The 14,093-nt window shown below is 44.0% G+C and overlaps 1 protein-coding gene across 5 annotated transcripts in view; it reads right to left on the bottom strand.

The window, feature by feature from the left end:
* Positions 1–2,020: 2,020 nt before the first annotated feature.
* Positions 2,021–14,093, bottom strand: part of LOC144258310 (uncharacterized) — a 30,880-nt gene continuing 18,807 nt past the window's right edge. For 4 of the 5 annotated variants that reach the window (XM_077806791.1, XM_077806787.1, XM_077806786.1 and 1 more), the window contains exon 4: positions 2,021–5,490. In XM_077806791.1, the coding sequence (XP_077662917.1) occupies positions 4,193–5,490 (1,298 nt within the window). In that variant the 3' untranslated portion in view covers positions 2,021–4,192. The remainder of the gene's footprint in view (positions 5,491–14,093) is intronic. The other variant, XM_077806790.1, reaches the window with a different exon arrangement.

Below are 14,093 nucleotides of genomic sequence, written 5' to 3'. Positions count from 1 at the left end.
GACTAAGAATAATTTACAAGCTTTCAGTAGAGATCTCACTGCTATGCTTCCTGGATAAATATAATAAAATCAGTGTATTAGGTGTGGCAAGTTTGTCAGGCCTGAGACAGGAGTTGCTTTTGAATAACCATGACCCCTTTGCCAATTGGCACCAATGAGCTTTTGTCACACATGCACTGAGCTATACAGTCGCACCCCGGTATAACAGAAAGGCCAGCACAAAAAACAGAGAAAGGAACAATAAGCTACTAAAATGACAATGATTGGAACTCTCCATTTCTCTCAGTGTTTGGATGGATGGGTACTAAGAGTTGTAGCTACAGTTGAGAAACCAGGCGATTGGACAGCTGGCTCAGCCCTCCATATTAGGAGCTCTCTCACATACAGGAAGGGTCAAAATTGAAATTGATGTCATGACTTGCTTCCCATAGGGCTGACTAAACTGACTAAGGCTACGTCTACACTTCAAACACTAGAAGTATTCTTCTGACAACTTAACACTGTCTACACTGGGGCTCAGGTCACATTAACTACTTCTCTCAGTGGAGAAGTAGTTAATGTGACCTGAGAGTCACATTAACTACACATTTCACACCCCTGAGAGTTGTGGCTATGTCCACATAGCTTTTCAGAGTAGATCATCCTTTAGATGGCTTTTTGATATGAAAGCCAATGGACTTCAGCCTTTTCCTTGATATTGATGGTGGTGATTGCAGCTTTCCTAGCTGCTGGACACGTCCTGACAGATGTCATGCATCTCTTTTCCAAATTAGAGAAGTGGGGAAGTCAGTGACCCTTACAGTCTAAGTGGGTAAAAGGTTATACATCTTGTCCCCTCGAGTAGTTTTCCTTTTAATAAAAATGGACTTTGAAGCTTAGCAAAATAAGTTCTATTGAAATACAAAAAATTAAAATCTATACTGGGCCAATATTCTCTCATATACACTATTTCTCACACACATTCTCCGACCCCAACCTTTGGGGTGAGGTTTTCTACCAGAACTCCTTACGCTATTATATTGCTCAGGGGTGTGAAAAATCCACACCGCTGAGCTACGTAGTTACACAGCCCTAACCCCTCGTGTAGATGGCACTACGTCAGCGGGAGAGCTTCTCCTGCCAACACAGCCACCGCTGCTTGCAGGGCCTGGACTAATCAAGTCCGACGGGAGAGATCTCTCTCCTTGGCAGAGAGCATCTGTAATAACAATGCCAGACCAGCACAGCTACAAATCAGTGCAGCTGCGCCAACATCAGCTTTATTGTGTAGCCGTCGCGTCAGACACAAAACCAGAGAATCAGGACTCAGCATGCGAGTATCCGGAAGTCTGAAATTGGAGCCTGAAACATTTGTTGCCTCATTGGTTTCCATCATTTCTACAGCCTGAAAGTCCTTGTTACCCACTCAGGCAGCCAGTTTGGGATCCACGGGGAAGGAATGTCCTATGAAGCACTCTCTCTTTGGATCCAAACAATGAAGGATGATTGTTCTCAGTCTAACCCTGGTATCCTCTGGAACTGTAATCAGTGACACTGCACTAGGAAGTGGAGTTGTACAAACAATTTTCCTTGGGTCATTGGTCACCATAGTTTCCTTTACTGGGGTGGAAACGAAGAACTGGGTGTGGACTCTTTCAATCCCAGTTCTTCCCAAATCCTTGGCATTGGTTAGGGTAAATTTACAGTTCTCTTGTCAAGGTTCCTTCCCCACTCTGAACTCTAGGGTACAGATGTGGGGTCCTCCATGAAAGACCCCCTAATCTTATGCTTACCAGCTTAGATTAAAAACTTCCCCAAGCTACAAACTTTGCCTTGTCCTTGAGTATGCTGCCACCATCTAGCGTTTTAAACAAAGAACAGGGAAAGAGACCACTTGGAGACGTCTTCCGCCAAAATATTCCCCCCCGCAAGTCCTACACCCCCTTTCCTCGTGAAGGCTTGATAATAATCCTCACCAGTTGGTACAGGTGAACACAGACCCAAACCCTTGGATCTTAAGAAAAATGAAAAATCAATCAGGTTCTTAAAAGAAGAATTTTAATTAAAAAAAAGGTAAAAGAATCACCTCTGTAAAATCAGGATTACAGGGTAATCAGATTCAAAACAGAGAATCCCTCTAGGCAAAACCTTAAGTTACAAAAACACACAAAACCAGGAATATACATTCCCTCCAGCACAGCTTATTTTACAAGCCATTAAACAAAAGAAAATCTAACGCATGTTCCAGCTAGATTCCTGATCTGTACCTGGCAAAAGCATCACACAGACAGACCAAACCCTTAGTTCCCCCCCGCCCCACTGCAGATTTGAAAGTATCTTGTCCCCTCATCAGTCATTTTGGGTCAGGTTGCCAGCAAGGTTACCTTAGCTTCTTAACCCTTTACAGGTGAAAGGGTTTTGCCTCTGGCCAGGAGGGATTTTATAGCACTGTATACAGAAAGGTGGTTACCCTTCCCTTTATATTTATGACATCTCTGAAGTAGAATCCTTTACAAAACCACTCAAAATCTCAACAGTGTTAGTGAGAAATGGCTTCCCAAAACATGCCCAGCTTTTTTTTAATTTGGTGGATACAGGCCTGAATCAGAATCTCTGTTACCAGAGCTGGAGTTTCTATTCAAAAATAGCTATTTTTCTGCAGCTATTAGATTTCCAAAACTGATTTAATTTTATACACATTTTTAGCATCCACAAAGGATAAATTCAACAAAAACCCCACTTCTATTTCCTCAACTTCAGTGTCATGAAGGGCAGCATCTTCCATAATACAGGATTAGCTAGGAGAGATCTTCTGTTGGGCCTGGGTTACACATGCTTTGGGAATAAAATACATGGGCATTTTGCCTAGTTCAAAATCACTTACCATGAAATTCTCTTCCCAGATCATCAGAGACAATATTGACTTCAACAATTGAACTACACTGTGATCACATGCACTTCCTCCAATTAGTTGGGGTTCTGCTGTTGTTCACCATTTCCAAGTAGAGGTTTTAAATCGCTGCTGTTTCTCTGTTAGCATGTCCAGTAAATTGGCAAGTTCTCCCCTGTTAACAGAACTGCACTCGAACTTTCTCCATGTCATCATGGAGGGGTGGGGAAAAAGCAAAGCTGAAGTGAGAAACTATGACTTTAGCAAATGATCATTTGTCTTAAATTCTCCAATAAATCTGAGCTATATCCTATCAAACTGAATATCCAATTGGTTGACCAAACAGCCTTCAGGAAAAATAGAAATACACATCACAGAGAGATAGAATACATGACAATGAAAGTGTCAAGTGAAATTCTGGAGCAGGTTACGTCTGATTATTCAGAATCAGGACAAGAGATTCTCCCATCACATTCTCCTCTGATCCATTCAAACATACTTCACTCAGCATTGTCTCAATAGTCAGTTGTGTTATTTACAACATTTTCAGTATCCTAGCATCCAAATAATGGGGGACAAAACAGCCACCTTGCCAGAAGTGGCTTTACCAATAGATGGAACCTGGGATTTAAACTCCAAATGATCACACTGTGTTTGGGATCCATTTGAATTCCCCTTCCAGGTCTTTGACATTCATCTCCAGTCATAGTGACTCTGATATAGGATTAAAGAAGCCAAAGCATCATCTCCAAGCACAGACAGATGAGAACTCTTCCTCACATGACACTTTGAGAAGTGGAGGGATAGCATGTGATGAAGATAAACTCTGCATGGCTCAGACAAAAGGTAACAGTTCTGCAGTGATGGGGAAGTAAGGAATCTCTGCGTCTCCCCATCTCCTTCCAGTGTCACAGAGGCTGAAAGGACACTTTTTCCTGCCCCTGCTCCTCTTCATTTAAATATCATTTGAAAAGTTCCCAATATAACTGCTCTTCAGCACAACCCAGAACAACGCGAGAACAACTGGCAATGATACAAACTGTATCATGGGTGACTAACAATAACTTTGCAACAGGAATGGTGTAAATGTGACGCTCCCTGGCTCCTGGTAGGAAGGGGACACTTGAATTACTCATGGGACAATGGAGTTGATAGGAAGGACAAATGGGTCAACTTCAAAACAGGGTGAACATCAAAAGGCAAAAATGGGCCACTCATCTGGACAAGCTAAGGGATAATGTTACTGCAAACAGTTCAAACAGCTTTAAAAGTTACTATGTGGTGATCAGGAAAAGTATTAAATAAAAAAAAGTATGCATAGCCCTAGAGGTTTTTATGGTGTTGATCTCCCTTGCAGATTCTCTGATGCCTAACATGGGCTGAGTGCCAAGAGAAGGTATTCCCACACTTATGGCATTCATAAGGCCTCTCCCCTGTGTGGATTCTCTGATGTTGAAAAAGGTCTGAAGTGCAAGTGAAACTTTTCCCACACTCACTGCATTTATAGGGCCTCTCTCCTGTGTGGATTGTCTGATGCCTAATAAGGTTCGAGCTGCGATTGAAGGTTTTCCGACATTCAGTGCATTCATAGGGTCTCACACCAGTGTGGATATTCTGATGTTCAGAAAGGGCTGATCTGTGAGTGAAGTTTTTCCCACACTCATTGCATTCATAGGGCCTCTCCCCTGTGTGGATTCTCTGATGCCTAATAAGGGTCGAGATGCGATTGAAGGTTTTCCCACACTCAGTGCATTCATAGGGTCTCACACCGGTGTGGATTTTCTGATGCTCAGAAAGGGCTGAACTCCTAGGGAAGCTTTCTTCACACTCACTGCATTTATAGGGCCTCTCGCCGGTGTGGATTCTCTGATGTTCAGAAAGGGCTGAGCTGGTAGTGAAGCTTTTCCCACACTCACCGCATTCATAGGGCCTCTCCCCTGTGTGGATTCTCTGATGTTGAAAAAGGTCTGAAGTGCAAGTGAAGCTTTTCCCACACTCACTGCATTCATAGGGTCTCTCTCCTGTGTGGATTCTCTGATGCCTAAGAAGGTGTGAACTGTGATTGAAGGTTTTCCCACACTCACTGCATTTATATGGCCTCTCTCCTGTATGGATTCTCTGATGGGTAATAAGGTGTGAACTGTGATTGAAGGTTTTCCCACACTCACTGCATTTATATGGCCTCTCCCCAGTGTGGATTCTCTGATGGGTAATAAGGTTTGAGCTGCGTTTGAAGGTTTTCCCACACTCACGGCATTCACAGGGTTTCTTACCTGTGTGGATTCTCTGATGCTTTATAAGGGCTGAGTAGTGACGTAAGGTTTTCCCACACTCAGTGCATGTATTTTTTCTCTTTCCCCTGAGGATTTCCTGCTGCGTTGTGGTTTCCTTGAAGTCCTTCTGAGTTCCTTGACACAAAATTAATTTACCCACTTCCTCCCCTGGCTGGTTTCCCTGCTCTCTTTCTGGTCTGTGCTGAATCTCAGAGGATTTTTCCTGCTCATGACTCCTGGACACATTCCTTTTTGGTCTTTGCGATAGTGCTCTGTCTTTATCCACTTGCTCAACATTTTCCTGCTGAGAATTCTGCTCCTCTTTGTCACATGCCATTGCATCACCTGCTGTGATAGAAACAGAAACCTCAAACAGGGATGGAAAGGGGAAGGTCAAACCAAAACAAGTGCTGGAGAGAGGTCAAATAAAAATCAGGAACTTAACTCCCCCAAACTCTTCCCCCAAATGTAGTAGTAGGATTTTAAGTTTGCATTTTATGTAATTTAGAATGAAGGATAAAGGATAAGAATGTAGCATGTATTAAATGTATTGGTGTATGATCTGATCATATCCTGCCAGTCACCCTTTTTGAACAACAGAAAGGAATGGCCTAATGGGCCAACGGGTAGAGATCCATCAGCCAGAATCTGTATCTGGACTAATTTCAAGGCAGTAACAGACCTTTGAGGGTCACCAATTTGTTGTAGGTTTAACATTTTAAAATAAGTAAAAGAATGCCATGATTGTTTTCTTTTGCATTGGAATTTGATATTCCTGTTCAAAATGTTGTGTGTAAATTAATTCTGTTTTGTGTGAATGAGGAATGTGTGTTTTAAGAGATAAGTATGAAGGCCATCGCTGAACCAGATGTACAAAGGAGGAACCAGAGACAGATGCAAGGGTGCCAGGAGGCTGCCACACGCCCCTAATGAAATGTCAGAGAAGGGCAGATTGACGACTCTAAAGATGAGACAGTCACTTATCAGTGGGGACAAGATAGCTGTGATCAAAACCAGCATGGGATAACTCCCTGAGGGACTTGATGAAAGAACAAGATAAAGGTTGAGAAGGACAATTAAAAAAAATAAGCACTCATCAAACAACAATTGATTACAGTATGACGGTGGAAAAGTCATTGGTCCCAATGAAGGAAAATCATTATATAAACAGGGTGCCTTGCCATGAAACTTTGGGTTCATCCTGCCAAGACTTCCCTGGAGCATTGTGTAGTGACCAATGGAAATTGGCTCCTCCCTACCAGGGATCAACCTAGCTGGCTGCTGGTAACTATAACATCGACTGGCAGGAGAGTGTTTTTGTGTGTGGTGTGACTGAATGCATATACTAATTGTTGTATCTTCAATAAAGGCAGCATATTGCTTTTTCCCCTGAAAAAGATCCCATGTGCTTCTTATAAGCATAAAATTTTTGGTGGAGAATTGCAAAAGGGTGAAGACATGCACTAGGATTGTTTAACATACTGCTCCATATTGCTAAAAGGTATACCTTACATATAAAGTGATCGATCACTCAGGTGTGCACACCCCCAGTCATAGAAGATCCAGGCAACAGGGGGAGAATTAGCGTCCTAGCTCCAACCTATCTATTGGGGAAAACTATACAGATAAGACATATATGAACTGTCTAGGTATATACACCCCTGGCATGGGCAGCAAGTCCTATGGGCCCATGGTGCCTGGAAAACAGAAATATTCCTGGCCCAGCTCCAACAACGTTTGGGGCTGGGTCTTCTCCCTTGGCCCAACCTTCCGCCCCCAGGTCCCCCCGCGCATCCCTCGGGCCATTTAAAACAGCCTGGGGCCCCCACTCACCACTGGAAGTGCAGTGGAGCTGAACTGCTTCCCCCCTGCTCACTCCACATGGCTGCCAGACCCTCCCTGCAGCCCCTGGGCAGGGTGGGTCTGTGTCCTGACCCAAGTGCCCCAGCAACCAATAGGAAGCTGCGGGGCAGTGCCTGGGGGTAGCAGCACATGGAGACTCCCGGCCTGCCCTGCCTAGGAGCCCCAGGTAAGTACTGCAGCCCCCCGCCCCGCAGAGCCTGTACCCCGCTTTGGACCCAAACTCCCTCCCACAGCCTGCACCCCCTCCCTCCACCCCCTCCCAACCTGAACCCAAACTCCGTCCCAGAGCCTGCACCCCCACCCCCTTCCCACACATCCCCTCCTGCCCCCAAACTCCCTCCCAGAGCCTGCACCCCTCACCCCCTCCTACACTCCCACCCCTTGCACAAGCCCAGAGCCTACACCCAAATTCCGTTTCAGAACCTGCATCCCCGCCCTCTGCACTCCCTCCTGTCCCCAAACTCCCTCCCAGAGCCTTCACCCCCACCCCAGAGCCAGCACCCAAACTCTGTCCCAGAGCCTGCACCCCTCACCCCCTCCTGCACCCAGCACCCAAACTCCATCCCAGAGCCTGCACCGCAGACCCCCTCCCCCACCCAAACTCCCTTCCAGAGCCCAAACTCTCACCTGTCCTGCACTCCAATCCCCTGCCCCAACCCAGGGCCTGCACCCCAGACCTCCTCCCCCCACCACCCTACCCAAACTCTCTCCCAGAGCCTTAGGCGGGTGGGGGATGGAGTTTGGGGGGGGGGGGGCGCAGAGTTGGTGGGGCAGGTTCTGAGCACCACCAAAATTTCTACAAACCTGCCACCTCTGACCCCCCGTCGTAGAAGTGCCGGGCCATAAAGGGGAGAGTTAGAGTCCTTGCTCCTACACGTCTGTCGGGGGAAAACTGCATAGGTGAATATACTCTCAGTCATAGCAGGATCAAACCCAAAGTGTAGAGGGCTTAGCATTTCCCCCCTCTGCTCTGTCAGCCAGAGTTGTTTTTAGTGGGTATAGACTTTTGTGTTTTGTAAGTCCCAGCATGAGTGTGGGCATGGAAAAGTTATAAAGGTAAAATAAATTCATAAAATAATATGTTGAGGCAGTATTTTCTATGCGAGACCCAACTCTGAAGGATATAGGAGCGTGGACAAATAGCAATAGGACCTGTGTAAGAAATGTTGAAAAGAAAGCAATCCAGTTGCAGTGGGGGAGGTTTAGATTGGATATTAGGAAAAACTTTTTCACTAAGAGGGTGGTGAAACACTGGAATGCGTTACCTAGGGAGGTGGTGGAATCTCCTTCCTTAGAGGTTTTTAAGGTCAGGCTTGACAAAGCCCTGGCTGGGATGATTTAACTGGGAATTGGTCCTGCTTCAAGCAGGGGGTTGGACTAGATGACCTTCAGGGGTCCCTTCCAACCCTGATATTCTATGATTCTATGATTCAAAGACGATACTTTGTTCAAGAGATTGCTCCTTTTAAACAGATCTTGCTCTGTTAAACCAAACTGTGAAGGATATAGGAGTTTGGGCAGTGTAATAATTTTTTGTGAATGATATTGTGATGATTTCACAAAAAAGAAATGATTAAGGAAAGGGACCAGGAGGGGTGGGGGCTAGTTGAGGAGCCCATCCTCTGTGCTAAATTGGTAGTAGAACAAAGCCTGTGTCCATGGAAAAAGGATGGTTCAGCGAGGAAAGCAGGGTCAGGCCCAGACAAGCAGGTAGGCAACAAATAAAAAAGTTGGAAAACAGGTTGGAAGCCCTGAGGGCATAGTGGCAAAAGAAGAAAAAAAAGTAAGTCTAGGCCATGGGGAATTCAGATCCCTGGAACAATACTTGGAATGGTGAAATCCGAGTTGATGAAGGTATCATTTTGGGAGATAAGCGAGTGATTAAAAAAGAGTGAGAAGTTAACTCTGCAGAGGCTGGAGGGAATTAAGCAGTTGAACGTTGTAAAAATGTTAAAAAGGAAAAGTGTTATAGAAAGAGAATTCTTGGTTTCTTTGCAGCCATTCTGAAGAGAAAATGGGCCCTTTTCCAAAGGAATGTCTGTAAATAAGCCAGGCAAAGAGACAATCTGATTTAAATCGTTTGACTATGAACAATTTAGTCTAATTCGCTAAAAGACCATAAGGAGTTTCTATTGGAACTTAACTGCCCCCAAATGTATACAGATGTATTCTATGTACAGCTGTGTAAAAACGTATATTGTGTCAATATGTGGAGTGTTTAGGACCTAAAGCAACACTCCCGGTTTGTAAAACTCTTTGTTTTGTGAGTTTAAGATGAATTGGTTTTGTTTTTAAATAATACCACTAAAATCCATTTGAATCTTTCATTCAAAGTTGCAAAACCGAGGAACACTTTTTGCCAGACACAGGTAACTAGTGTTTTTTGATCTGGTATTTAGTGTTTAACCCTTAAGGTACCATAATGCTTTATAGGTTCAATATCTTTTTAAAAGACCAAAGTCAAGGCTGGAGCAGGGCAGTCAAAACCAGGAGAATGGGAAAAAATTCTGGATTTGTTTTTTGGTAACAAAATAGCAAATAAGAGCTGTAGTAAAAAAATAAGAAATTTAAGAAAAAAAAAAAACCAAAAACCAGACAGTGCCCCACACTGAGCCTTAAGGTGGCTCTGTGTAATCAAACTGTCTCTTTGATAAGAGTACATAAAAAAACTATGCGAGCACAAAAGAAACAGTTACACCTTACGTAAAAATTAATATGGCTAATGTCATACAAGTTAAACTATGGAAGGAATGTGCATTTTCTCCAGAATATATACAGTGTATATTGAAGAAGGGGTAAAAGAAATGTAAAAACATACCATACTACTTAATTAAAATCCTATTAGGGAGCCAAAATAGGTTGTGTTTTCTTTTTCAGATTGCTGTGTGTTTTAGAAGCAGGAGTTAAAAGTGAAAACTAATCAAAACTCTGGTGGAAGTTGATTGTGTCCCTTTTAAGACAGAGTCTCTAAGCTGCTAATGGCTTTAAATCCAAAAGCAAGCCAAAAAGCATCTGTGTTAATGTAAATTACTTAACTGATAAAGGAAGAAAAGAACAGCCCAAAGATTGCAACACAAAGAAGTGAAACTAAAGGACAAGAAGGGAGACAGGTAGATCAGAGGAAGGTAAGGGCACTAGTAGAAATGCTGGCCCCTACTAATGCCCACTCTTTAAGGGTACTGCTAGGAGGATTCAATTTTCTTAGACCACCCATTTATAAATATGCTAAAATAACTCACCCATTGTGGAAACTGATAAAAAAAAGAGAGAGAGAGAAAGAAAATGGGAATGGGGAAAAGAGCAGGACTCCACTTTAATCCTGCTAAAACAGAAGGCTCTTACAGCCCCAGCCCTGTGTTTCCCTGATGAATCACAGCCTTTTGTTAAAAATAAATGAACGTTTGGCAGCTAATAACATGGCCTTGGCCGCCACACTATTACAAAACATTAAAACAGGGAACCTTAAACTGGGTAAAAGGGGTCACTCACTAGAATCAAAATGGATAGGCCCTTACTCCATAGAGGATCACCTTAGCCCATTGGTATACCACATTAAAAAAAAAAAAACGGCAACGCGTCCATGTTTCACAAATTAAATTGTTTACATGAATAATGATGTTTGAATTCTTTGCAGAGGAGGACATCCCGGAACCCGAGCACGAGGGGCTGCTTCACCACCGCAATTTTAATCCACAAAAAATGAGACTCCAGTGTAAGGTCTGGCTTCACCTGCTTCTGGGAACTTTTTAGTGCCCTGATAATTAAAAAAAAAATGCGGCCCTCCTTATAAGCCAATATTTAAGGAATAATTCACTCCCCGCCAACCAATCATGGATTCCTACCTGTGATCCAGTAATCCTTATGGAATGGTATAATAAAAATACTAGCCAACTCAAATAGGGGTTCAAATAGAGGGTCCCTATGAAAGTAACACCTGGAGTTCCACCTACCCACAATTACCATATCAGTAAAATAAGCCTGTTAAAACAGAAACAATACTAACGGTTATGGTGGAAAACTGTCCAATACCCCATAGTAAATTAAACCTATGGTTCCCGGACACATGCACCAAAACCTGGACCAAAAAATATGCATTCAAAAACTCACTAGACCCAATGAAAAAAAAAATCATCACGATATAAACAGGGTGCCTTGCCATGAAACTTTGGGTTTGTCCTGCCAAGATTCCCCAGAGCATTATGTCGCGACCAACAGAATACAGCTCCTCCCTACCCATGATCAACCTAGCTGGCCACTAGATTGATCCGGACCCTGGACTGGTAACTATAATATCGACTGGTAGGACAGTATATGCGTGTGTGTGTGTGTGTGTGCGCACGATTGAATGCTTATGCTAATTGTTGTATCTTCAACAAACAGAGCATATTGCCTTTTCCCCTGAAAAAGATCCTGTGTGCTTCTAATAAGTATAACAATATGAAGTTATTAGAATTGTGTAGTATGGTTGTCACTAAAAAATGCTGTAAATTGGGGAAATCCACCAGATATTAGCTCCCGAGAGGCAACAGCAAGGAAAGTAACCAACGCCCGGGCGGGGTGTCAACCCATCAACAGCCATTGTCCACCAAGGGAGCTACAATACAATGACTCACCTGCATGAGGCCACACCAGGGGAATTGCTCAACCTTGCTTGGAGAGACTCAGAAATGCTCACCTGACTGAAGCGGGGGGGGGGGGGGGGGAGCAAAGCCATGAGGGAAGAAAGGATAGGATAAAAGGGAGAGACATTTGCCATGCTGGCTCTCTCTCTTCCACCTACATCTACAGACATCACCACCACCAAGCGACTGAAGCGCTGATCAAAGCAGAGAGCCTGATTGAAAAGTAACCAGCCAGCCTGTGGTGAGAAGCATCTAAGGACATTGAAAGTGTTAAGATCAGCTTAAAATGTGTTTTGCTTTTATTTCATTTGACCAAATCTGACTTATTATGCTTTGACTTATAATCACTTAAAGTCTATCTTTAGAGCTAATAAATCTGTTTATTCTTCCTGAAGCAGTGTGTCTGGTTTGAAGTGTGTCAGAGGCTCCCCTTGGGATAACAAGCCTGGTACATATCAATTCCTTTGTTAAATGGACAAACCTATATAAGCTTGCAGCGTCCAGTGGGCATTACCAGACGCTGTAAGACAGAGGTTCCTAGGGTTGTGTCTGGGATCAGAGATACTGGCTAGCAGCTTACATAACAAAGGCTGTGCGTGAACAGCCCAGGAGTGGGGGTTCTCACAGCAAAGCAGGGTAAGACTGGCTCCCAGAGTCAAGGATTGGAGAGGCCTAGCAGATCACGTCCCGATAACACCAGTGGGGAACATCACAGTGGTGCAGTGAGCAGAGTGTATGTATGGCTTATTACTCCAAGTGAAGTTCACACTTTAAGCACTGATATTTGTGATTTTAAGTGGAGTCTTAAGTGCAGTGGCTAAGGACAGTCAGGAGGAGGTCACAGTTTTGTTACTTTCTGTTTGCTTATTTCGGGAAAGGGAAGTAAGAACAGGAAAACAGGAAAATTAGTGAAAGCAGAGAAGTGATTGTGAAGTTGGAGCTTTTCAGGCTTCAGTCTGCAGAAAAGGAGAGGGAGCACCGGAGATTATTGCAAGAACTGGAGGTAAGAGAGAGAGAGAGAGGAAAGAAAGACAGAGAGAGCACACACACCAGCTGGACCTGCTAGAGAAGCAGAACCAGAACCCCCCGACCCCAACATGTCCCATCACTCCAAAAATCCACAAATGGGAACACTCATGTCCTGCATACAGTGAGACCAATGATACTGCAGAATATCTGACTACCTTCGAAAGGCTGTGTGTAATACATGAAATCCCTGATAGAGTTCCTACCCTGAATACAAAATTAACTGGTAAAGCTTGAAATGTATTCAATGGAATGCCTATTGAAGCTGCTTTAGGCTATTGCAAATTTAAAGGTACTGTTTTGCAAAGTTTTCAGATTATCCCTGAAACATATAGAGTTAAATTTAGGACTCTTAAGAGGGATATTGGTATGAGTAATGGGGAGTATGTAACCAGATCTGTTGGGAAAATGGGTGAGGGGTAGAGAGGTGGCAAGTTTTGAGGGAATGTTGGATCTTGTTGCTCAAAAGCATTTCCTATGCACATGTAAAGCTGATGTAAAGCAGTGTCTGTGGGACAAAGATGTTGAGTCTGTGGAGGAGATGGCTTTTTTAATCTCATGCCTTTTAACAGAATCAGGCATCTATTGAGGGTAGGCCACAGAAAGAAGGGTTTAAAACTGGTGGGAAGGGAGGATCTCATTTTGCCCCTGGGAAAAGAGAAGGGGGTTGGGAGCCTAAACACTCTCTTACCCAAAAAATTCCTCTAACCCCCACTCCAAATCGCTGGTAAAAACAGAAGAACCCAAAAGGCGCTGTCAGTGTAATTCCACTGATCACCTGAGGAATAAATGCCCTGTGCTAGGAGGAAGCAGGCAACCAATAGCTCATGTTAGTTCCGTTGTCCTCAGCACAGAAAGCCCCCAATCAATTGAAGCCTATCATATTGGCTCTGTGAGGTTAGCCTCTGCAGAACCAGATATGGATCACGTTATGGCTGTCCAAATTGATGGCAGGGAATACTTGAGGCAGAGGGATACAGGGGCTCAGATCTCTCTGGTTAAGCAGAGTGTGGTCCCAAAGGCCAGTATGTTGCCTGGCCAAATGACAGAGATTGTGAGGGTGGGTGAAAGCAAATTCCTCATACCACTAGCTAAAAATCCATGTGGTTTGGGAAAGTTTGGAAAGTGTTTTGACTGGGGGGGTAATGGAACACCTTCTATTCGACCTGCTCCCTGGTAATGATTTTTTCCACGTAGCTCAGGTTAAAGTATTTACCTGCAGCAGGAGGGAGTGTTATGCTGGGATCCCCGAGGGAAAGGGTAAGGTCTCAGGAATTGCTGAGAGAAGGGGAGAGTGTCTCCTTGATTCTTCTGCAGCTGGGGGAAGCCACATGCTTCCAGGTGAGAGGGTGGATGAGACCAACTCCTGCACTGCAGCTGGAAGTAACACCACATCAGGAAGGGATGGGGGTGTAATGCCTGCCAGGGAAAGATCTGTCC

The sequence above is a fragment of the Eretmochelys imbricata genome, chromosome 28 (assembly GCF_965152235.1).
Source record: "Eretmochelys imbricata isolate rEreImb1 chromosome 28, rEreImb1.hap1, whole genome shotgun sequence".
NCBI lineage: Eukaryota > Metazoa > Chordata > Testudines > Cheloniidae > Eretmochelys > Eretmochelys imbricata.
This window is presented reverse-complemented; position numbering and strand designations above follow the sequence as displayed.